Here is a 24,078-nt window from a genome sequence, read left to right on the forward strand (position 1 = left end):
TTGCTGCTGCCCCTTGTGTGGGCTTGGGAAGGCAGGCAGGAACTGTCCTACAGCTCAGTCAGCATTAAATTAGCACCATTCAAAAAAACCCATATTTTGTTATATTAATTTTCTATTTATCCCCTGATCTGAAAGGATTCTTTTCAATGTGGCTGAGACAACCCAGCTCTCCAGAAGCTGAAGCACTGAATTAGCCAATAAGCTCTTGCTCGGTGCCAATATTTATTAAGCACACATACATTTTCTTCTCCCACACATCAACTGTTGCCACTAAAAATCTTTGCTACAGCTACCGAGTCTGTTCGCGCAGCCCCTGGCTGCTCTCCCAGTCGATGCCAGCACTTCTCAGCTAACCGAGATCTCAGAAATGCGCTGGGGAGCCAACTCCTGAGATCACCCCAGGAGCCTCTTCACGAGAGCCTGACCAGCTCCAGCCAGCAGCATCTCAAATAACACCGGCTGCTCGCCTCCCGTGGAAATGCCCTTCCCCTCCTCACAAACCGATAAACAATAAAATCCTGTTTGGCTTGGCAGATCGCACCCGCACCTTGGCAGACGCTGCTGGACCAAATGTTGCTGCCTCCGGTCGCACAAGATTCCTGTATTCTGGCGGAGGAGGGCAATGCAGGGCTTGGGCACAGGCTGACAGGCTCCAGCACATTACTCCTGGTGTGTGCGGCACACGCCGACACCGGAGCAGTTCCTGAGCATGCAAGGCAACAGGGCTTCTCTCAAAAATAAGTTTAGCCTATAGAGGCATATGACAGCCTGCGCTTTGGGGCCGGCCGCAGCCAACAAGTCACAGTGCTGGCAGCGGCTCCAAGGGCAGATTTGCTGTGCAGGGTTTAATAGCTTCACAAGCAAAATAAACCAAGCTACAGGGCTCTTGAAGTGAAATGTGAGAACTACAGCATGCCTGGGCACAGAGGAGAAACACGAGCTGTCAAATATCGGCAGCAAATTTAAGCATGAAATGCCTTAAGAAAGAAATACGCAATAGGCTTTTTTTCCTTTTTGCTCTTAATAACTTAAATTTGATTTTACATCTTTAAGGAGTATAGACTCACTGCACCAGGGAGGTCTCTAACACTGCAAAAGTTTCTGACTCCTCCTCCCCTTGGGAAAAGCAAATGCAGGGTTTGCATCTCTGGTAGCTCCAGCGCAGGTGGAGCATGCTGGAAGGCAGAGCAACTGGAGGCAGAGTACTGGAGCCCAGAAGTCAGGGTCGCAGCTTCTTTCCAGTCCTCTGACTGGATTTTCTGTGCAACTCTCAGCTAGTCACTCACTTGATCTATACTTCTCTATGTATACATGAGAGCCCTTGTAACGACCTTCCCTTTGTATCACAATACCTCTACATTAGGGGGAAAAAAAAAAAAAAAGCAGCTTTCAAAACTACTAGCTATTAGTTGGAGCTATTTAAGATGACCTAGCCAAATCAAGGAAAAAAGTTTACCATAGGGAGCCATTCTGAAGTCATCCCATTTCATGGGGAGAATTATGTAGGTCACCAAAAAGTCTTTGATTGCTGACCTGCTGGTGCAGCAGTGACACGCAGAGAACAGAGCAAAGGAAGAGTAACAGCAGTCACCAGCACTGGCTGAAATCCTGACACTCGCACAACTCCGATTCCAGTCACTTCAGTGGAACACACCTCCCTCAGAGGCATCTCAGCTGAGAAGGTAAAAAAGGGACAGCAGACTAAATCCTGCAAGTTTGTGACTCAGAGATAAAAAGGGAAACGAAATGCTATCATCAGAGGCTGCCAGCTGCTCCCAACCACACCTGCTTAGGCATAAAAAAGCAAACAAAAAGCTTACCATCCCTCCAGCACTAAAAGTCAAACTGCAACACACGCTTTAGTGCTGAGAAATTACTTGTGCCATATATCTCTCCGTCCCAAGATTAAACATAATTTTGTTTTACTTAACTACAGTGCTTGTGCAGCGGGTAACGTTTTTATGGCTTTTTATTTCCAACGTCCAGTAGCCGTGGCCCGATAACGCTCACAGCTCTAGATCCCTAAGCAACAGCAGCTAAAATATCCCAGGAGCCTGGTTTCACACCTGAATTGACGAGCTAATTGCAAAGTCTTTCCTTAATATGACAGACATCAGACCACACGGCTATGACACTCTAACGCTTTGGAATTATCTGCTTTTCCCCCAGCCAGAGGCAGGACCGCTCTGCCCCAGCCCCGCTCTCCGGCTTCATGCCAACCACACAGCGAGACGTACAGAATAAACCCAGATATTCAGCAAATCCAGCGCAGGGTCAGAAGAGCAGCTTTGAGAGACTTCTGTGGTTTTAGCCAAGTTATCACCAGAATGAGAACGAGCTCCTCTAAGCCTACAAACTTCAAGGAGGCTTCCACAAAAGCAGCAGCGAGCCCGAGATTTTACACTGAGCTGTCCTGATCTTAACATTTCTACCATCTTCTCTTAAAAGATCCTTCATTTTTATTATTTCCTATTCGGAGTGGCCACTAAGAACATAACACCTTTGCAGGACAAGCTGGCAGTGTGAGAAGCGCGAAGCGGGGCAGAGCCGAGGAGGAAGCAGCAGAGTTATTTTACAGAGTGTCAGCAACACCGCGAGCAATATATCAACATCTAATCCCTGCCCCGCAGCGCCTGACCGCCATACATCAAATAATTGCCACCGATCCCGACCATCCATCTTCCCGTCTCTGCCGGTAACAGAACTCAGCAAACGAAGAGGCAGAAATTGGGGCAATTCGAGAGAAACCCACCTCCCCAAAGTACGGAAATCATAAAAACACCCCAAGCTGTACAACAGAAGACAAAGAATGAGATAAAAAAATGGATGCATCACCAGGGCAGGACACTCGGGCGCCTCGTCCCCGGGCACCACCCGGTGTGACAGCACGGGCGTGAGGAGCGGCCGAGGAGCGGGGACCCAGCTGGGCTGGGGGAGCCCCCGCTGCCGCCGCCCCCCGCGGCCCGGCCCGGCCCGACCCGACCCCGCCGCTCAGCGCGCCCCTGGCGAGCGACGCCCCCCGCGGCCCCGCCGCTTTTACCGGCAAAGACGAGCCCGGGGAAACTTCTGACAAGCGGACGGACCAGCCCGGCCCCGGGCGGGCTTCGAACCGCCGACCCCCGCACCCCCACCGGGCCCGGCCCCGCTCCGCCCGGCCCGGCCCGGCCCGGGGGTGTGTCCGCCCCGCGGCCCCGCCCCGCCCCGCCCACCGCCGGCCCGAACGGGGGATGCCCGGCAGCCGCCTCAGGCGGGGCCGCCTCCGCGAGGGACGGGCAAAGAGGGTCCCCCGCCGGGTCCCCGGCACACCCCGCCGGGCCCCTGGTGCCGTTACCTGCTGCCCGCACCGGGACTGACGCGGCCATGGCGGCCGGGGCGCCGCGGGCCTCGCCCGGGCCCGGCGGGCTGAGGTGTGTGGCCAGAGGTGGTGCGGCCCGAGCCCACACCCTCGCCGCCCGCCTCAGGGGCTGAGGTGGTACGGCCCGACTCCCCCTCCGCCGGCTGAGGTGGTGCGGCCCGCAGCGCTCACGTGACCGGGAGTTGACACGTCGCCTGGCAACGGGAAGATGGTGGCGGCGGTGGAGGGTGAGTGCGGGGTCCGGTACCGCCCGGCCCGTCACCCCCGTGGCCTTGCATCGCCCGTCCCGTCGTGGTACCGCTCGGCCTGGCACCGTGGCCTGACATCACCCGACCTCCCCCGTCTCCTGTGTGTCTGTGCCCAGCCCCGCGGCGGAGGGGCGGCCTGCAGACGGCAGGCCCCGGGGAGTCGGGTTGGCACTCACTCACTCACTCACTCACTCACTCACTCACTCACTCACTCTCTCTCTCTCTCTCTCTCTCTCTCTCTCCCTCTCTCTCTCCCCTGCGGGACGCTCTGGCCGCGGGCTCAGGTCAGCCCCAGCGCCATGGAGGAGGCCCCCGGTGTGGCGGCAGAGGGACCTCGGATGGAATTCAGCTCTGCTGAGCGGGATGTAATCAGAGTTCCCTCACATCTTGCTGTGGAGGTGATTGCCTTGGAAATGTTCACAGGGCAGGGTGTTCCCATGCGTTCCTTACAGAGTGATGTCTTCGTGGAAGCAGTTTCAATAGGAAGAAGTAAAATGAGCGTGCGATTAATGCAGTCTTGTGCTGCATGTAGAAAAATAGCCACTAGAAAGCAAATTTAGTTACAGTCCTGTGTGTCAGCAGCATTTTGAAGTATGTGTTTCTCACTCAGTTCTTAGGTAGCACGTTTCTGCTGTAGACACTTTAAAAAGGAAGTTATCCAAGTTTCAGAGATGCACACACTTGGGCTCTTTTTTTGAGGTTTGTTGGTGATAAGTTTTTTTCTTCGATTGGCACTGCACAATACTTGAATTTGTCAAATGATGATATGGGATAAAACAGTGTCTCTTTAAAAACAAAGATGATAATAATTCGGCTACATGTAATGCAAGCTGGAAGACTTTCTTTAATGAATCCCTAACGGCATTTTGTTTTTAAATAGATGTGAGCTGAAAACAGGTGAAATTAAAAGTGGTGCATAGAATTTTTGTCAGGATCTTTGCTATTTTAATCTTAGCTGGGTGACCATTTTTGTGAATGAGATTAAACTCCTAAATTAAACTTGCGTGCCCTGTGACAGAAAGCAGTTATTAGAATACCGTAGCATTAGCAATAACCAAGCGCACAAGCTGTTAGAATGCTGCTGTTCTGCTTTCTGCCTGTTACGTGCTAGGCAACAGAAGCAGAGACCGGGAATGACAATGAAGAGGAAGAGTCTGTTCCTCTGGAGGACCAAGAAGAGACATTTTCCCCAGCAGAAAGAGGAGTCGATGGAGCTACAGAGCTGTTGGTTAGTTCGCAGAAGTGAGACGCTACTGTAGTATATATAATCTTATTCACAGAATTTGTGACACACAGTGTTTGTAACGTCACATTCTCCTGGTGCAGTTTTATTGCTGCAAACACAAACCCAACCAGAATTGGAGCAGAGAGGCGCTAATTGGTCAAGCACAAAATAGACAAGAGCTGTGACAAAACTGGAGAGGTTCCTTTGTTGTGTTGTTTATCTGTAAAGTTTTTTTTAATCGAGTGATGCAGCTCTGCCAGTACATCTGCACTCATTTTAGAACAAAGCTCTCTTGTTGATTCTTTGTCATCATGAGACTCAAACAATGAAGACAAAAATAAGCAGATTTTTAGGGGCAAATAGAGTTAGACTGAAAAGCTGTTTCAGGTGATGGATTTTATGTTTCAGGAAAAATCTCCTGAGACTTTCTCAGACAAAGTGGAGTTAGACAGTTCTCGTCCTGAATTGGGTGACATGGAGCAGCCAATACCAGAGAGAGGAAACCCTTCCCGTGCATCTCCAGGAGCTGCCCTGCAGGCACCTGCGTGCTCAGGGGAGTTGAACAGCTGCACAGAGTCAGGTATCATTCGGTTCCTTATTACCAGTACAAGACTTGATACCACCTGTCGAGCACAGTTTCTAGTTTTCTCCCTTTCTGATCATTGTTAATCCAGCTGGAGGCATAATACTCTGAAACCTAAGCTTTTTTCTTTATCTTTTTCCTTTTTTGGTGGCAGTGGGGTCCAGGTAACATTGAAGAACCTATTTCTCTCTATTCAGAGTCTGCCTTTGAGCACTTTGGACAGCTTACTGGTGAGCATGGTGACCAAAGATGGGAAAAGGAACACCAGCTGCGTGGAGCTGAGGAACATGAAATAAGCAGAAGAAGTGAGGAAACTGTAGAAAAAACGGAACTGGTAGTCTTGGACCCAGAACATGTGAGAAGTCTTCAAATCTTGTCATTCTTCTTTGCAGTCTTGCTATTTTTACTTGTATAAAATGTGCGAGGTGAGCAGTAAACGGTGGCTTAGCTGTATGCCAAAATTACATATTTAAAAGTAGCTTTTGCAAAAGTGCTAACTTCTAAATGTGTCCTCAATATTAAGCTTGAAGTTGCAGGTTCAGAACTAAGCAACATAGTAGGCAAATCTGATGCTCTTCAGTGCTCCTGAAAGAGAGGTACTTGCAGCAAGAGTGAGTGGACGAGTTCTCAGATACAGCTCTTCCAATGTCTTTCTGATTTTCAAATATTCTCAGTATTCATTTTCTGCTGTCAATGAATACCCACTACATAAACCTTCTCACTTGTCACAGTGAGCGTAGCTAAAATAAGAACGCAAGTGTCTGGCAGAAAATATGATGTTTTGTTTAATGGCGTGAGTAGCAGTAAGGTTTCTTCATAATTTATTTACACAAGTATGTTAAAGTTTATCAATGTCATACTTTCTTACAGCCTCTGATGAGAAGATTCCAGGCTGCCCTGAGGAATTACCTTACTAAGCAGATTGAAAAAGTGAACCTAGAGCTTCGGGAACTGGTATACAGCATTCTTGCTTTGCCTTCCCACAGCAGCCCGTCCCTGCCCAAGCTGAAGTGAGATAGCTGATTTCCTCTTGTGTTTGCAGAGGACAGCAACAAAGAAGAGCAAAGTGCAGAGAGAAGAGCTCGGGGTGGTTCTTTACGGAGCGCAGCAGCAGCTGGCCCATCTGCAGATGGAACTGGAGAAGAGCCACGACCGCCGTTCTCAGATGGCCACAGCACGTCAGCAGCTGGAAGAGGAATTGGAGGGCCTCAGGCTTACTCACAAGCAAATGTGTCAGAACACAGATGATGAACGCAAGAAAGGTGACTGAGGCAGTCCTTGTAATATTTTCTAATTCTAGTACTATGTGGAGAAATGAATTTGAATAGAAGTCAAGCATTGGATTGAAAAATACAGTAAAGTTAATCAGGAATAGTGTACTCATTGACAAGTTTCACAGATATTCCTGGTTGGCTTATAATTTCTATTGTTTCTGAGAACACGTTGCTATGTTGTACTTCTAAGAAAGTCTTTAGGGCTAAAATGTAAACTGTTCCTGCACAGTGGGCTGTTCTGTGACTTGGGAGGAAAATTCCCACCGCTCTGTTACCTTTGCCTGTGTCTCTGTAAGGGTGTGATGAGATCGCAAAGGTCAGTAGGGGCATCCAGGAGTACGAGAGCAGCGTCCATGTGGCAGCCCACTCCAGCCAAAGAAATGGACTTGACTCACTCTTTTTGTGTTGCTGGCTTTTGGATAGGAAACAATAAACCAATTTCAATGGCAAGGATATCTAAGCATTACAATAAATCGCGTAGAAAGTTTTTGCAGGTTATTGAAAAATTAGAGAAGCATTCAACAGCCTAAGAAAGAGACAGTTCTGTTTTTGGGGCAGAGGAGTGGATTCACAGCCTCCTGAGGCCCCTTCCTTCATTTCCTGGGATTCTGTGTGCTGGGAATCAAGGAATCGCTTACCAAGATTTTTAGCTTTGCTTGTAATCCAAAGCTGATGTAAATTCTCATTTCAGGGAGGGCTGCTTTAGCTGGTATGCGTGTGGGTTTTGCTTTGGGTGCTTCTATGTTTCTTTCCCTTTTATCTCTGTTTAAAGCATACATTTAAACATACTCTTCTATAAATATTTTTCTTCCTGCCTCCCCAGTTTCTGCAATGCAGACCCAGGTTGAAAACCTGGCCTTGCATCTCTTCTACGTGCAGAACATGGACCAGGATATGCGTCATAATATTTTACTGATGAAACAGTCGACAAAGAAGGCTGAGGCAGAGAAGGTTCAGGCTGAAGTAGAAAAGAAAAAACAGGTATCAAGTAAAACAGCTTTAAAATAAATAAATACAGATGACAGTTAGTGTTGAGTCTTAGAGAATGTGCTGCCTTGTCAGAAGGAAGGCTATAGTGACCGAATCATGGAAGACATGTGGGGATATTTTTCCCAAATAATTGGAAAAAAAAACCCCAACCAAAACCTACAATGCAGGCTTTTCTAAAAAGGGGAAGAATCCCCACCACTAAGATAGTGGCATGTACTGCCCAAAGGTTTTTTGACAAGCCTTATACTAGTAAATCGCTCTTCACTCAAGCAAAGGGGGTGTGGGGGCAGAAAGATATTTAATAAAGGAGTTATTATATGTTCAGGTATCAAGAATTATTCTGGGTCATGAGTTTCACAATGAAAAGTGAGCTTAGAAAATGAACTGAGCCGGTTGATGTGCTTGAGCTCCCTCTGCTGCCTTCTGCTTGCAGCAGGACACAGACATTATTATTATTATTAATGCAGAATTGCATGCAAACAGCTGAAATCAAATGGATTTAGATGTTTTTTTAACAAAGGATTTTAAAACATAAAGTAATAAGATTCCCAGCTGCTGGAGAGGTGGCACAATATGATCCATACCGACAGGAATGGATGCTGCTTCACATCTGAAGTATCAGTATTTAGTAATGAAAACGAAATAATAAAAAATCAGCAAAGAAGGTCTCGTTTTCTTGAAAGTTGTCACATTCATGAGTCATTTGTTTATGAATGGAAAAGTTTCAGTAGGAATCAAATCTAATCCAGTTGCCAATTTAGTCCCTCTTCTAGCCTGTGTTATTCTTGTAGAATATAGTTGCTTAAGACTGAGATGATATTGCTCACCCTGCACTGTTTGGCTCTGACTCTTTAGGATCTTCTAGTAGACCGCTTAACACGAAAAGCCTATGAACTACAAGAACAGATTGCTCTGTTTGAAGCCCAGTTTGTGGCCCAGGCAGAGGACACAAAAGTAACTCGGCAAGCAGTAAATGAGGTAGGAGGGTGCTTTTTTTGCTTCTGGTTAATATTTCGCTCTGGAAGGACTGACCTCTTTGGCGCATGCTCACATGGTCTGTACAATCTAGGCCAGAGCTGTATGGTTTGTTCCTGTTTGCAGGAATTAACACTCTTTTTTTTCTTTTCCTTTGTCCTTAAGAGTTGCCTGTAAATCACTTCCTCCCCCACCTTCTCAGCATTTTTTTTTCTTGCAGACCTATGCTGTGTGGTCTGGTGTGACAATAAACCAGACACGTATTAGTTGAAGCTGTTCCTGCCCAGCATATTTTGAACAGAAGAAAAGTATTTCATTGTAACACGAGTTTGGTTTCTCAACCCAGTATAGATTCATCCTGTCTACCAACTCCCTCTTCCCTAGGCTTGTATGGAGGTACAGGCTATTAACATGGAGAAAAAGCGGTTGATGAACCACTGGAATAGCAGCTTGGCTGGAATGAAGCAAAGAGATGAGGCCTATATTGCCACGCAAGACTTGCTGAGGTATGGTGTCTGAAAACAGTCCCAGGAGAGACCTCAAATGATTTGGAGAGGAGGGATTCTGAAACGGGCAGTATGTTTTCTGTCAAGTTTATTACCGCGTGTACAGGATATGTCAGGCAGAACAAGTTTGCTCCTCTAAAGCACGTAAGGATAAAGAAACACAGTTCTTTGTTACTATTTTCTTTATCCAAAACACAACTCTCCCTCGAAATGTGTGGGGTTTTTAAAGCTGTTTAGTTTTTTCTATTCATATTTTATTCCTTTGAAAGAGTTCCTTCACCTTTGCACCAACTCGCAATCCAAAGAGCTAGACAGCAAGAAGGATTTATCTATCACGTCCGGTTAGAATTTTGTGATGCCTTTAGAAATCTTCAGGAAAACCTTCCTATTGTTGCCAAAGGAAGTGCTTATTCGGTCTGGAGTCGTAAAGCTTGCCTGATTCTCTGAGAACAAATAATATGCTTTTATAGGGTGGCATGCTGGTAAGAATGGGGGAGCGAGGACAGGACTGAAAGAAGGAATTAATTTTCCTACATACATTTCCTTTTAAATCTTAATGTCTCCATCCATCTTCTGATGACTCTGCCCTGTCACAGCAGACGAGCCTTTATGAAGATTTTCCTCCTTGGTCAGTTGTCGCTGCAATAGCATGTTTGAAAAGAGGAATTTGTAGATGACCGTTCATCATCCTGTGATGATTTTCCTTCCTCTTTGCCTCTCCAGCAAGTACAGACATGACCTCAAGTCCCTAGAAATGGACATCCATGGCTGTAGAAAGGCGATCAGGAAGGAGGAGGAGAAGAATGAGTTGCTTGTCACCATCCTGAGCCGCTCGGAGAACAATGCCAACACGACAAAGAAACTGATTGCCCAGTGCCTTTCGAGGCAGGAGGCCTTGAAGGTTGAGTCTGGCACCTATGCTCGCGTTCTTCATGAGACAGAGCAGGCCCTCAACAGGACCAAGATGGTGAGAAGAGTTACTTGGAAGAAGAATCCTTTTGAATTTGACACAGGAATTTAATCCCCTTCCCCAAACAGTTTTAGTGATCCTGTCTCTGTCTTCCCTACCTTTTAGGATCAAGCTGCTCGTCTGAGTGAGTTGCTGTCCATCAGTAAGGATATAGAGAAAGGAACTGATGCCAAAGAGCGGATGGAAAATGAAATCATGGCAAAGGTTCAGGACCAGATGATGTCCAGCAAAGCCACAAAGCACTTCTCACAGCTGGCTGCAAAACTTCAGAGGAGAAAAACGGATCTGGTAAGGTATCTCTTCCATTTGGGAGAGCAGGGGAAGGAAACGGCCTAGAGCGGCATTTCTCAAGTGTGATTTGCCAGGGTCTTCATTTTGGTTTTCAGGTCTGTAATTGAGGCTCTGCTGGGTTTGCAACTTCAATTTAGTTCTTCCAGTGAGCTTATTGCAGGATTCTGGTGTATGTGAGAGTGTGGCCAAAAAGGCCTGACATGTAACATACTATCTTTTATTTACTAAAAAAATGGGGCAGAATGATAAATCCTGGGAGTGTTTACTATAAAGTGGCTCAAGTTCTTACGTATTGCAGGAAGACGGTGGATATGTGGTACTTCTATACTCCACATTAACTTATATCTCTGTACTGCATCATGGAATGTGACACAGGCATGCTCTCAGTTTCTAAGTAAGGATTACAGTCCAAGGAACAGTCAGACCAGACCCACAGTTCTTCGTAGCATGATAACTTGCTCTCTTTGGGAGTGTGTAACTGGTACAGATAGAAAAACCAGAAGATTCAGCATGGTGTTTATTATACTGAGTTGTCTGGGCTGGCACTAACACAACATGCTCACACCTCTGTATTTCCATGGGGTACTTCAGCCTGCTCTGTTTTTTGCTGGTTGTTTTTTTTTTTAAATCAAGGGCATATCTTAAGTAACTGGAAGGCTTCCAGGGCTGGCTTTCATTGTGAGAAAGGCCCCTCCATCCCGCTTTCTGACAGATCCACAAACAAGTGGATACTCCACATTGACCCTATTAGCACCTGTGATGCACAGGAGAATATAGTGCAGAGACTACAGACTTGGAAAAGAGCAAATGGTAACCTCTCGCAGTGTGGTCCAGGTTGTGCAGAAGTAGCAGACAGGCTCTTGAAAGTTACCTGGCTGCGCTCGTACTGCACTCAAACAAAACGCATAGCCATGCGTTCTGGCTAGAACGGTGGTGGTTAGGTGAGGGATGCGTTTGTCAGGTATGGTGGAGAAGGTACAATATAGTAATGTCCTACTACCATTAGCCAGGTAACTAGAGACAGCCGGGCAGGGAAGATAATTGCAGAAGTGATGAGTGTGGTGTCTTATATGTTTAGGCTCCGTAATGCTTTTCAACAGCCTTATGGCAGAGGTAAATATTGCTATCTCCTGTCAATAGATGGAGAAACAAAGGTACAGAGAGAGTAAGTAGCTTCCTTACGGCTTGTAGCACGGACCTGGGCGTAAATCTAAATCCCCTGATTCCTGTGCTTTGATAAGTGGGCATTACAAATCAATGAGTTGCTGTTGGTGACAGTAATTTGTTTTCTGTCTGTTTATATTCCCAGGAGCTGCATTTTTCCAAGGTTGAGAATGATATCGCCCAGGTTATTCTGAATGCAACTCATACCAACTGCAGGCTGACAATTCTCCAAAAAACGCTTTGTGAACTGGACAAGGAAATAAAAAATGTCAACGATCTGATCAGCCACAGTGAAAGTGAGATTGCAAAGTGCAGCCTCCTGATTGAGAACAAGCAAGGGGCCATCAGCCAGTACAACAAGAGGCTGGAGATGATTCTTTCTCAGCAAGGGGTATGTACCTTTACGTTTCAATCCCAAACTTGATTTTATTCTTTGTGGTGACCACAGATGCCCTTGATAAATGTAACTGCGTAAGTGCTGGATAGTTCAAACTTTCAGGCATCAGTATTGTGATTTAAAAGCTGCACTAGTTAAGGTAAATGTTAACAGTTGTCAAACAGTTCTTAAGGCATGTGAAGAGGAGGTGGCATTAGGGAATTGTTGTGCAATGAGGGTGTGCCTAGCACAGATTTCTGCAGGGAGTTGTCTACACCCCATGAAAATGCTGAATGACATCAATACTCTGGGAGTAAGTAGGATCTCATAAAATCTGCAAAGTTTGAGAAGGGGAGAGTGGAACAGGCAGAGCGACTTAAGTCGCTTGATGGTTGGCCCCATTCAGATAATACCCAGACCTGTCCCTGACACTGTCAGCTGTAAGGCCTTTATGGGTACCCATGCAAAAATGAGTACTGTGCCATATGCTTGGCAAGCTTTTGAATGTCCTGTTGCAAAAGCTTAGGAGGCCCTCTCGCCACAGAGTCCGAGCACCTTTCGGGCTTCTGTTGCGTTTATTCCTGTGAGGTCAGGAATGATTAGTCCCATCCAGCTCATGGGAAATGGAGGCAGAAAGCAACTAACTGAGAATATAACAGTATGGCTGAAGTATTTAGTAGGCGTCTCAGCACCTGGACCCGCCTTCTGCAATGATGCTGTAAACAAGTGCTCCAGCAGCTTCTGCCTGATTTATCCCAAACCTTGCCCTCGTACAGGGGCAAGAATTGGGACCATTGGAAATTGAGATCAACAAGCTGACCAAGCAGATAGAAGAATATAATTCTGAGGTGATGACACTACAGAAGTACTGGCTCAATCAGCAGAAAGAGCTGGTCAAGTTAACACACAAACGGGAGGAACAGCTAGCCTCCTTGGATATGTTAAAGAAACAGATCACAATAATGCAGCAGAAGAAAGTACGCACTGAAAGTAAGTCATTCGCTAACTCTTCCTTAAAATGTTCATCCGTGAATGGAGAAAAAAGGGAGCGAAGGCTTACAGACGGGTAAAGCTAGACCTTCACCAAGGAATGCTTCTACAGATGTGCTCCTATATATGTGTGAGCAATAATGCAAATGGCCCCAGTACTATACTCGGGGGGGGCTAACAGCCAGGCACCTTCTGCTGTTTTGCATGTTGTTATTTCCTATAACGACAATCCATCCTGCTGTCTAAACTAACACAGCCGAACCCTAAGTGACCATGACATGTGCTACACTTCTTAAATGAAGTTTGCAAGTAGTTGGTAGGCAAATGTCCCCACCAATGATACCACTTTCCTTGGCCAAACCCAACTTTTTTCCACAGTGGTCTCCTTCAAAACATTATTTGATTTTTGGGCTTGCGGAAAAATATTTGGGTGGGACACGGGTGGCTCTACATGCAGCGTTGGCTGGTCTAAGAGCAGTTTGTCACACCTTGCCTGTATTCAGCCCAGTGCTCGTGGGGATTTTAAGACTACTTCTGTTCACCTGTAGATGAAATTCAGCAGGAAACGAAAGAACAGAAAGACATTGAACGTCACATGAGGAACATGTCAAATGACTTGATAAAGTTGAATGTGTTGATCAACAAGAACAACAACAGCTTCGAGGAGCTGCAACATGGCAACATTATCACGGAGAACGAGTTTGTACGTGCTCTCAAGGTACAGAGGCTTGACGTCTCGTTCCCAGGTCTCGACCTCCCATGCAGATCGGAGGCAAATAGTGATCCTGTAAAACTTTCTCAGTCTGACAATGTTGTGTTGTTTTATGCTTCCCAAATCTAGGCAGCAGAAAAAGAATCAGTTGAGATGCAGGAGAGGCACAGTCAATTGATGGAGGAGAAGGAAAGACTCCTAAACAGCCTGGTGGAAGCAGAGTAGGTACCAGAGAGATTCTCACTTTGTGCCACAGTCTTTGAACTTTTGTGTGTGTGCCCACGTTACCTTTCTTCTCCAGTCATCAAACTGAACAAGCACCAGCAAATGGGCTTCTGTCCTTGGAGAAGATGAAAGTGAGTTTAATGAGTTTTTGAAATGCAGAAACTGAAAGGTGCTTTAGCCATCTCTGGAATCAGCAAGAGCTGAGAGGCTGTTGGCTTCAACAACCCAAACATGCTTGTGCTGGATCTTGCCAAGATCTATATGGGAAGACTCTGCATGCTATCTCCTCTGCCAGTAACTCAGAGTGAGTGTGCTGCACTGGGCAATTAATCGGGGTCCATCAGCCCCCTGTCAGTCTGAGCATGCTAGCTTTTACAGTCATCATACCATTTTCTAAATTGCGGGGCTGCCTGTCCGATTTCACACTGCTCTGGTGCTGCCCTTTGATATGTCCCGTAGGCATCTGCTGAAGCATTCGGCTCTGTGTTCAGCGTTGATCTCGGGAGTGGGCTGCCACTGAAGCACAGAGAAAGCACCCTCTCTGTTGCTTACAAAGGCGCTGCTGTCCCTTTCTGTCATTGAAGGCATCAAATCATGCTATGGGAGAAAAAGATCCAGCTGGCAAAAGAGATGCGTGCAGCGGTGGAATCGGAGACAGGACAAGGCGAAATCCAAGCCATGAGAACGGAGATTCATAGGATGCAAGTAAGTCGCTGGGGAAGAGAACTCAGGAGGGGAAGCTGCACACAACGTATTCAGCCTTGGAGTTGCTGAAACATGAGGCAGGAGCTGAGAAACAGGCTGGAGAAGTAGCGTTGCCAAGGCCATAGCAGTATTGGAAATTGTACCACCCTGCAGCTAGATTAAATTAAATACATCCAGCAAGCATGTGCTTTATGAGTTCCTTGTGCATGCCGTGTAATAGACTGCAGCAGAATCTAGCTGTACCTGAGAAATCTATTTAAAACGTGATTTGCCTGCCACCTTATTTTGTGACCCCAATTTATAAGAAAATAAATGTTGATTACTAAATATTGCATCATCTTAATCACCGGTTAGGGAAGATACTGGTTAGGGAACAACCTTTCCCTTTCATTCTCTGGATACTTCTGCTCTTGCTAATGAGTTCCAGTGGAACGTTCTGAAGATTACTTTACATGAGTTCATAATCCAGCCCTCTGCCTTCCAGATCCACGCAGGGCAAACTAGGTTTGGACTTAGGGCAAATGTGTCTTGCCAAAGCTCGTGTGTCCTGTTTATGGTTTAACGTATCTGGTTTATGTTGATGGGATGTGCCACACAGAAGGCTTCAGTTAGGTGTCATTTGTAACCGTTTGTTATTTTCAGCCTATTTTATATCTTCACAAATGGCAGGTCCGCTATGGCCAGCTGATGAAGCAGCAGGAGAAGATGATTTGTGATATGGAGGCGTTTGTTTCTCATAGAGAGGCGATAGCGACTCGTGGAGAGGGTCAGAACAAAACAGAAAAGAAACGTATCACCAAGGGCGACTTCCACCGCAAGAAAGAGGAGATGAGAAAGAAGATCAGTGAAACCCAGAAGGTGAGCGAGTGAAGCAGGGCTGCAAGAGTTCCCATTGCTGTATTTGCTGTATTTGCTTCGTGACAAGCACCAGCGCGCACTTAGCACAGACACAGGGGGTGTCAGTACTCAGACCCTGCATGGGTACAGCATTGCATGGGGACAGGCTTTGGAAACAAACAAAAAAAAAAAAGAAAAAAAAAAAGAAAAAAAAAGAAAAGAGTTCTGGGAAGATGGCTGGGAATGTAGCTGAACTAAAGAACCCGAATCTGCCATTTCCTTCTCTTCCATTTACCAGAGTGCTCAAGATTGCAACAAAACCATCCTGGAGCTGGAGAGCACCCAAGCATCCCTTAGTGCCTCCTTCTCGGAAAAGCAGGGAGAACTGTGCAGGCTGCAGGCTGAGGCCGATGGCCTCGATTCGGACACAGAATCTCTTCGGAACGAGAAACGATGGGTGAGCGCATCCGCTTCCATGCAGCAGGCGAGCCAAAGGGAACCTGCTGCTTTCTTCTGTTGCCAGCTCCCTGTCTCCGTCTCACCACTGTCCTCAACTGGGCAGGCTTGGCGTGTAATTTCAGCAACACTTTAAGTGAACTGAGCACATTTTGAGGGCTTGTAGTGATGCTGAGTTGATGCTGCGGTTGTACTCTTGGCAAGGCAGCGTTCACCTGGAAACATCAGCCAGACGGACATCATTTGTACCTTGAAAATATCTAGTAACAGCTCTCCGTTGTGAGTGCTAGCTGGGTACTCATAAGCATGTTACAAATTTGAGAGCCAGCTCGAGGTCTTGAATGGCCTCCTGCAAAGTCTTTAACTTGGTGAAACGCTGTCCTGCCGAGGGTTGCCTTGTCTGCAAGTCTGTGCCATGACTGTACTCAGACATGGGGATGCTGTTTGGCTGTTATCATGAGGATTTCATACCAGTTTCCTTCTTAAGAAGCCCTTCCATTTCAAAATACGATAGTTACAGTACCTCTGTGCCACGCATCCCATCATTTTCTTAGTTCTTTTCTGTGTGAAGTCAGCTGTCAAAGCCGTTGCTGTTGTTGCTTTTCTCAGAACCTTTTGGAGATTGTGGCCTACCAGACGCGCCAGAAGCACCTGCAGGCACTGAAGGAAGGGAAATACGCTCCCCTGTGCCGCACGGCGCAGGCCTGGAGCCATGAGCAGCAGAAGCTGCGTGAGCGCCTCCGCACCATTAACACCATCATCCGCCAGGTCGAGCAGGAGCATCCTCAGCACCAGAGGCCTCTCCAGTGGCTCCGTCAGTGCCTGGAGTCCAGGCTGGGCTCACGGGAAGCCTGACGAGAGACGGAGAAAACCCACGTACTGCTCAAAACCCAAACTCTGCTCTTGCTCTGCTGGAGGCTGCAGGCTTTGTAAGTGAATAAATGTCAAAATAAGCACGCGTGCGGTGTGATGTTTATTAAAGATGTCACCTGGGGTTGCGGGGGGGGGCGCCGCCTTAACTTCAAGGCTCCCCTACCGCCTTTCGCCCGAGCTCCGGCAGCGGGTCCGGGCGGGCTCCGGGTCCCCAGGGCGGGGGAGATGGCGGGGGGGGAGCGGCTCCGGGACCCGTGGCCGTGAGTCCCGGCGCCGGTCCCGCCCCGCCGACGGCGGCGTGACGTGACCGGCCCCGCCCCGCCCCGGGAGGCCGGTCCGGTGCGGCCGGGCCATGGCGGGGCCGCCGCTCGCCGCCGCGCTGCTGGCGCTGCTGGTCCCTGCCGCGGCGCCCAGCCCCGGGGCCGCCGGCTGCGAGGTGTCCCCGGGCGACCGCTTCGACTGCGGCCCCGAGCGGCTGCTGTCGCGGGAGGGCTGCGAGGAGCGGGGCTGCTGCTACGCGCCCGCCGGCCCCGGTCCCGGCCCGCCATGGTGCTTCTTCCCCCGCGGCTACCCGAGCTACAGGACGGAGAACCTGACGGCCACCGCCAGCGGCTACACCGCCCGCCTCCGCCGCGTCGCCGCCAGCTTCCTGCCGGGGGACGTGGGCAGCCTGCGGCTGGACCTGGCGCTGGAGACCCCCACCCGCCTGCGCTTCACGGTGCGGCACCGACCCCCCCGGACCCTCCCCGGCCCCCCCCCCCCCCCCCCCCGGCCCCAGCCGACCCCCCCTCTCTGTCCCCGCAGCTGCGGGACCCGGCCCGGCAGCGCTACGAGGTGCCCCTGGCCACGCCGCGGGCGAGCGGCCGCGCCGCCTCCGCGCTCTACGAGGTGCAGGTCAACCAGGAGCCCTTCGGCCTCGTCGTGTCCCGGCAGTGCGGGGGGCCCGTCCTGTGAGTGCCCGGCGCGCCCCGAGCGGGGTGCGGGCTCCCTGCGCCCTCCCCAAGGGATTCGCTCTGGAAGCGGGACCTGCCACCGGGAGCCAGGGTGCAGCAGGGGACACTGGTGACGGCAGCGGGGTGGTGGCAGTCGGCGGCTGCGGGGGCTTTGCTTTGACCCCCTCTGCAGTTCGGTGGCTGGGAAGGGAAGCAGGAATCCCAGAGCTGTGCCGAAACCTGTTTTTGTTTCACGTGGTGACGAGCATCCGTGTTCCCCCCCCAGGGCTGGCGGCCCACCAGCTCAGTGCCTCCCTCCTCCCCGGCACTGGGCACCGGCGGGGCGGTTTGCCGCAGTCTCCGTTCTCTCCGGCAGGCTGAACACCACCATCGCGCCCCTCTTCTTCGCAGACCAGTTCCTGCAGATCTCCACCTCTTTGCCCTCCCATTTCATTTCTGGGCTGGGGGAGCACCTGACGCCGCTGGTCCTTGACACAGCTTGGACCAGGGTCACCCTCTGGAACCGGGACATGGCGCCTGTGGTATGGAGCGGGGCTGAGGGGGAGGGAGACAGCTCACCTGCGTTTGCGGGGGCGGCCCCGCGGCCTCTACTGTCTTCTTTGGGGCTGGGGAAAGGTGTCTGTGCTGGTTGAACGCTGGGACCTGGCCTCAGCCCCAGGCAAGCCCATGGGACCGTCGTCCCAGGTCAGGTTTTGTCCCCCCTGGGGCTCTGCCATGCGTTGCTGGTTGCTGCTGTCCCTCGAGCAGTCCTGGGCTCGTGCTCGGGGCAGAGCTCTGCCGACTCCGGCAGTGTTTGGGGCCGCAAGCGCTGGGTCTGCACCCCGTGATGCCGCTCCTGGCCGGCAGCGAGGGATGGGTGGGCAGGGGCATGGGGGTGCTGTGCCAGGGTCTCCAGAGCCTCATTGGCACCGTGCTGTGCTCTGCTCCAGCCCCAGGTCAACCTCTATGGTTCCCACCCTTTCTACCTGGTGATGGAGGACGGTGGTTCGGCCCACGGTGTCTTTCTGCTGAACAGCAACGCGATGGGTGAGTCCCGCGGAGGCGCCGGGTGCGGGCTTGGCCCCCGTCCCCATCCTCAGCTGGTTCCTCCGGTGCTTGTCCCTCCCCAGATGTGCTCCTGCAGCCCAGCCCGGCCCTCACCTGGCGCACGACGGGTGGGATCCTGGACTTCTACATCTTCCTGGGCCCCGACCCCAAGAGCGTGGTGCGGCAGTACCTGGATGTCGTTGGTAGGACCGAGCCACAGGCGCTCCTGGGGTGGCTTTGCCGGGATGCTGTGGGTGGCGCGGTGTGGCCGGTGTGGGGGTGTTGGGACCATGGGGAATGGCGATGCTGGGCCACTCCTGCCCCTGCCTGGCCAGCACCCGCCTCCCGCTTCCAGGTTTTCCCTTCATGCCCCCATACTGGGGCTTGGGCTTCCACCTCTGCCGCTGGGGCTACTCCTCCACCGACATCACCCGGCAGGTCGTGGCCAACATGACGGCAGCCCGCTTCCCCCTGGTGGGTCTCGGCTGCTCCCGGGAGCCTCTGCCCGAAAGCGGCCATGGAGGGGCTGATGGGGAGCCCCTGTGGGGCAGGGGGGGTGTCCCTGCTCCTCCCCGAGCGCCGGTGCCGCCATCCACAGGACGTGCAGTGGAACGACCTGGATTATGCGGATGCCAAGAGGGATTTCACCTTCAACAAGAAAAGCTTTAAGGACTACCCGGAGATGGTGCGGGAATTTCACCGCCGCGGTCTGAGGTACATCATGATCGTGGTGAGTGACACCCCCGGCTGTGCCGGGGCTACCGCAGGGGTGGGCTGGCACCGAGGCTCCCGGCTGCCCCCGCGGCAGTGACGGAGCTTCCTCGAGGAAGGCGGGGGAGGCCGATCCCTGCCCTTGCAGGTGAAGCCCTGGCTTTGTGCCCCGCCAGGATCCCGGGATCAGCAGCTCGGGACCTCCCGGCACGTACAAGCCCTACGACGAGGGACTGAAGCGAGGGGTGTTCATCCGAAACGCCACGGGGCAGCCCCTGATCGGGAAGGTGTGTGCGGGGAGCCTCCCTTGTGAGGGGCCCCGAGAGCTGGAGGGGAACAGCCGGGGAATGGCCGTGGGGAAGGTGGGGTGGCGTGCGGGGGCTGCAGGGGGCTGCAGGGTGCAGCGGGTCAGGGACAGCGGGGCTTTGCCCGTTGCCGCCTCCCTTCCGCAGGTCTGGCCGGGCCCGACAGCCTTCCCGGATTTCACCAACCCAGAGACTCACGAGTGGTGGCACGACATGGTGAAGGACTTCCACGACCAAGTGCCCTTCGATGGCATGTGGATTGTGAGTGGCCCCACAGAGCTGCCGGCTGCGGCTCCCCGGCTCCTGTCCTGCCCCTCTGCTGGGTCCCGGTGTGGCGGGAGGGCATCCCTTCCCTCCCCTTCCCTCCCCTTCCCTCCCCTTCCCTCCCCAGGACATGAACGAGCCATCAAACTTCGTGGAGGGCTCCCAGGATGGGTGTCCCAACAACAGCCTGGAGCAGCCCCCCTACGTGCCAGGTATGGGCGGCGGGACCAGCCTCTGACCGGGGGTGCGGGGAGCTCCGGGGGAGCCTGGGGATGCTCCGGTCCCAGCCGAGCGGGCTCCGAGCTCGCCCTCGCCACCGCCTCTCCCGTGCAGGTGTGTTTGGGGGACGCCTCCAAGCCGGGACCATCTGCGCCTCCAGCCAGCAGTACCTGTCCTCCCACTACAACCTGCACAGCCTCTATGGGCTGACTGAGGCCATCGCCTCCCACAAGTAAGCCCGGGCCTCGTGCCGCAGCTCCTGCTGTCCTGGAGGATGCACATCCCAGGGGAGAGAGAGCCTTCCCCGCGCTGCGGCGTGGGCGGTTTGGGCATGGGGGGCACTCGGTGGGCGGGTGAGGTGCCCCGGCACGTGCCAGCTCTGTGCTGCTGCCAGGAGCCGCTGGTGGGGGGCTGAGCCCCCTCCCCGGCAGTCGGTGCTGAGCTGACCCCGTCCTGCCCGCAGCGCGCTGCTGAGGGTCCGGGGCAAGCGCCCCTTCGTCATCTCGCGCTCCACGTTTGCTGGGCACGGCCGCTACGCTGGACACTGGACGGGGGACGTCAGCAGCGACTGGGAGCAGCTGTATTACTCCGTGCCAGGTAGGCTGCGGGGTGCTGGGGCCGCATCCACCCGTGCTTCCCTCCTGTGCTTCCCCCCTGCGCCTCCCCTGCAGCCAGGGGCTTCTCCCTGTTCTCTGTGTCCCCGGTGCTGCGGAGCCCCAATGCCCCCTGCACCCCCTCCGCAGAGGTGCTGCTCTTCAACCTCTTTGGGGTGCCGCTGGTGGGTGCCGACATCTGCGGCTTCGCGGGTGACACGTCCGAGGAGCTGTGCGTGCGCTGGACCCAGCTGGGCGCCTTCTACCCCTTCATGAGGAATCACAACGACCACGGCGCCCGGGTGAGCAGCGGGACCCTCGCCCCCGGGGCGGGGGGCGGCTGGGTGGATGGGGGGCAGGGGTGGGTGCTGCTGGGCAAGGGGGAAGGGGGCTGGCACGGTTGCGGGGCTGCGTGCCATCAGTGCCGGGCTCGTGCTGGGGGGAGTTCATCCCGCATCCCTGAAAAGTGCCCGTCATTCCTCCCTGCGTGGTCTGAGCATCCCCCTTCGGCCTCTCCCCTGCAGCCGCAGGAGCCGTACGCCTTCAGCCGGGCTGCCCAGGCCGCCATGAGGAACGCCCTCCGCCTCCGCTACTCCCTCCTGCCCTACCTCTACACCCTCTTCCACCGGGCTCACTCCGCCGGGGAGACGGTGGCGCGGCCCCTCTTCCTCGAGTGAGTGCCGGCCCGGACGGGGCCCATGATGGCCACCAGGCTCGGCAGGAGCCGGGTGCAGGGTCTCCCCGGCGCTCCACTGCCCCTCCCCGTCCTTCCCCAGGTTCCCCAAGGACCCCAACACCTGGGCCGTGGACCGCCAGCTCCTGTGGGGCGGGGGGCTGCTCGTCACACCCGTGCTGGAGGCAGGGATGACCAAAGTCAGCGGCTACTTCCCGGCGGGGACGTGGTACAGCCTCGCAGGGGTGGGTGCCCCCCCGGCCGCACCGCGTGGCGCTCGGGTGGCTGCGCGGGGGCTTTGCGGCAGAGCCCTGCGTTTCTCCTGCACCCCACCACTGGTACCAGCCCCCCAGGGCTGTGCTCAGGACTCAGCCTTCGCTCGTGGCCGCTGGAGGGCTGCGGCGCTGGGCTGGGACCCCCGTCGGCACGCTGCACCCTACGCCTGCTCTTCTCTTTTTTTCGTTCTCGTTTAGGATTCCACCATCCGCAGCAAAGGGCAGTGGATCCTCTTGCCGGCTCCCCTGGACACCATTAACGTCCACGTCCGTGCAGGGCACATCCTGCCCCTGCAGGTGAGTCCCCTCCGCGCTGCGGTGATGCCACGGTGAAGCGGAGGGCTGCAGCGTGGTCCCTGGCAGACTGGACATTGCCAAAGGAGCCGCAAGCCCGCGGTGCTCGGCCGGGGCTGGGGCAGAGCGACTCCGGCAGCGCCCGGGGCTGTGCCTGACCCCCCTACCCCAGGAACCTGCCTTCAGCACGGCTGAGTCCCGCAAGAAGGGGATGGCCTTGGTCGTGGCGCTGACGCCGGACGGCTTCGCCAGGGGAGAGCTGTTCTGGGACGACGGGGAGAGCTGGCAGACCTTTGAGAAGGGGGACTACACCGAGATCCTCTTCCTGGCCACGCAGGTGAGCGATGGGGGACTGGGGACACGGGTGTTCGCTGCCACCTGCGGGTCCCGGTGCCCCTGGGGCACACGCGGTCACACCGTGCCCTGGCGCAGCCACGCTGTGTCTTGCCGAAAGTGCCAGACTGAGCGGCTACAGCACTGTGGGGTGGTGGGGTCCCGTGGGGGCTGTACCCCCCAGGAGCCCGCTTAGGAGAGGGAGCTGGCTGCTCTCCTCTCGCACCCGCAGCGCCGCCCAGCAGCGGCTGCTCTCCAGCCCCGTCCCTCTGATAAACGGAGAGTGGCTTTGCCACGCTCCAGTGATGGCAGACCACCTGCCCCCCCGGGCTCGGTGCCCTGCAGACAGGCAGCCTGTGGGGCAGGGCACGTCGAGAAGCCCGGGGTGCGCGGGGGGAGGCTGGGACCCGGGCGCGCGGGGTGACAGCCCCGCTGTCCCTGCAGGGAGCCGTGCTCAGCCAGCTCCTGCGGGCGAGCGCCCACCTCGACGGGGTCCTGCTGGAGGCCGTGACCGTGCTGGGCGTCACCAGCCCTCCCCGGCAAGTCCTGGCCAACGGTGCCCTTGTGGGTGACTTCTCCTACCGCAGCGACACCCAGGCGAGTGCTCGTCCCTGCCGTGGGAGGGGATGGGGGGGGGAAACTGCCAGATGGTGGCTGGGAAGGGACCCAGAGCTTCCCCGAGGGGCTGGCGGGGTTTGGCCCCAGCGGTGGCACGGTTGTTGGCACCAAGGAGCGTAAAGGGCTGCCCAGCACGGGGTGGGTGGCTGCCCGGTGGCCGGGGCAGGATTAGGCCGTGAAGGGGGCGAGGATGGGGAGACAGGGGATGGAAAGGGTGCATGGTGATGGGGCTGGAGCTCCGCGAGGAGCAGTGGCACGGCTCTGCTCCTGGGGCTGTCTGCCATGGGCACCCTTTCCCGGGGGGGTCTGGGGGACCAGGCTGCATCTCTGTGCACACCCCGGGGGGGCAGGACACCTCCCTCAGTTCTGACACCCCTTGGGCTGCGACGCCGCCGGTTCTCACCGTGCTGACCCTTCCTTCTGTCCGCAGGTGCTGAGAGTCCCCGTGTCGCTGCCCATGTGGGAGCAGTTTGTGATCGCTTGGTCCTGAGCCGCTCGGTGGGGAGAGGCGATGCTGCTCCCCCCGGCTCGGGGGCCGAATCCCCCCATCCTCTGTAACACCAGAGCTGCTGCCGCTCTTCCCACGCAACGCGGCTCCTGGGCTTTGGCTTGCCTTCGGGCTGACCCCGGAGATGGGTGCGCTGGACTTGCATCGCGGCGGGGCTTGGACAACCCTGGGGACGGGGAAACCCTCATCTCCTCCAAAATGGGGGAAAAAATACCCAAGTGCCTCGTGACACAGCAAACCTGTTAACACGCGGAATTGGTAACCTGTTGAGGGACTGCAGGGAGTCTCCTGGCTGCTTTGCCAGGGCAGGGAGGGGGGGAATCCGCGCAGGGGGGCGAGGGAACAGTGCTGGGAATAAAGTCGGTGTTTGCTGGGAGCAGCCCCAGGCCGTGTCCGTGCCCCTCTCTGCTGGTGCCTGTCCTGAAAGTGCCACTGAGCCCTGGCCCAGCCCTTGCCCCCAGTCTGGGACCCTCCGGCTGGGACCCCGCAGCTCCATCCCTGCCTGGGGGCCTGCAGTGGGACCACCGTTTCCCAGAGCAGTGGGGGACCCC

General features: G+C 53.7%; 3 protein-coding genes across 8 annotated transcripts in view; 2 read left to right on the forward strand and 1 right to left on the reverse strand.

The window, feature by feature from the left end:
- The window catches only part of TBC1D16 (TBC1 domain family member 16), a 35,618-nt gene extending 32,131 nt beyond the window's left edge, over window positions 1-3,487 (reverse strand). Inside the window, exon 1 of one of the 6 annotated variants that reach the window (XM_074608158.1) lies at window positions 3,332-3,487. The gene's annotated coding sequence lies outside the window, so the exon portion shown is untranslated. Of the gene's footprint in view, window positions 1-3,040; window positions 3,171-3,331 lie in introns of those variants that run through there. The other 5 variants (XM_074608155.1, XM_074608160.1, XM_074608156.1 and 2 more) reach the window with 5 other exon arrangements.
- CCDC40 (coiled-coil domain 40 molecular ruler complex subunit) lies at window positions 3,430-16,835 on the forward strand. Its single transcript, XM_074608151.1, has 20 exons — window positions 3,430-3,582; window positions 3,888-4,001; window positions 4,715-4,831; window positions 5,237-5,408; window positions 5,609-5,766; window positions 6,282-6,365; window positions 6,454-6,673; window positions 7,509-7,666; window positions 8,531-8,653; window positions 9,035-9,156; window positions 9,880-10,123; window positions 10,232-10,414; window positions 11,727-11,972; window positions 12,734-12,947; window positions 13,496-13,665; window positions 13,789-13,880; window positions 14,469-14,589; window positions 15,259-15,447; window positions 15,725-15,883; window positions 16,492-16,835. The coding sequence occupies exons 2-20, from the start codon at window positions 3,903-3,905 to the stop codon at window positions 16,735-16,737; spliced, it is 3,117 nt and encodes a 1,038-aa protein (XP_074464252.1). The 5' UTR covers window positions 3,430-3,582; window positions 3,888-3,902; the 3' UTR covers window positions 16,738-16,835.
- Window positions 16,836-17,061: 226 nt separating this feature from the next.
- Window positions 17,062-23,911, forward strand: GAA (alpha glucosidase). The gene is made up of 19 exons (XM_074608152.1): window positions 17,062-17,473; window positions 17,560-17,705; window positions 18,064-18,229; window positions 18,638-18,734; window positions 18,818-18,937; window positions 19,090-19,208; window positions 19,333-19,464; window positions 19,622-19,732; window positions 19,898-20,011; window positions 20,142-20,226; window positions 20,348-20,465; window positions 20,697-20,830; window positions 20,977-21,128; window positions 21,351-21,499; window positions 21,603-21,744; window positions 21,973-22,071; window positions 22,241-22,405; window positions 22,846-22,998; window positions 23,450-23,911. The coding sequence occupies exons 1-19, from the start codon at window positions 17,108-17,110 to the stop codon at window positions 23,507-23,509; spliced, it is 2,628 nt and encodes an 875-aa protein (XP_074464253.1). The 5' UTR covers window positions 17,062-17,107; the 3' UTR covers window positions 23,510-23,911.
- Window positions 23,912-24,078: the final 167 nt, after the last annotated feature.

The sequence above is a fragment of the Larus michahellis genome, chromosome 14, assembly GCF_964199755.1.
Source record: "Larus michahellis chromosome 14, bLarMic1.1, whole genome shotgun sequence".
NCBI lineage: Eukaryota > Metazoa > Chordata > Aves > Charadriiformes > Laridae > Larus > Larus michahellis.

What these genes read in the sequence shown, in the direction of transcription:
- CCDC40 (XM_074608151.1), top strand. Translation starts at nt 3,903, where the DNA reads ATGGAGGAGGCCCCCGGTGTGGCGGCAGAGGGACCTCGGATGGAATTC. An exon ending in AGATGATGAACGCAAGAAAG is followed by an intron (nt 6,674 to 7,508) that starts GTGACTGAGGCA and finishes CTGCCTCCCCAG; the next exon opens with TTTCTGCAATGCAGACCCAG. An exon ending in AGATCAGTGAAACCCAGAAG is followed by an intron (nt 15,448 to 15,724) that starts GTGAGCGAGTGA and finishes TCCATTTACCAG; the next exon opens with AGTGCTCAAGATTGCAACAA.
- GAA (XM_074608152.1), top strand. Translation starts at nt 17,108, where the DNA reads ATGGCGGGGCCGCCGCTCGCCGCCGCGCTGCTGGCGCTGCTGGTCCCT. An exon ending in CGGCAGCCCGCTTCCCCCTG is followed by an intron (nt 19,209 to 19,332) that starts GTGGGTCTCGGC and finishes CGCCATCCACAG; the next exon opens with GACGTGCAGTGGAACGACCT. An exon ending in GAGGCCATCGCCTCCCACAA is followed by an intron (nt 20,466 to 20,696) that starts GTAAGCCCGGGC and finishes TCCTGCCCGCAG; the next exon opens with CGCGCTGCTGAGGGTCCGGG.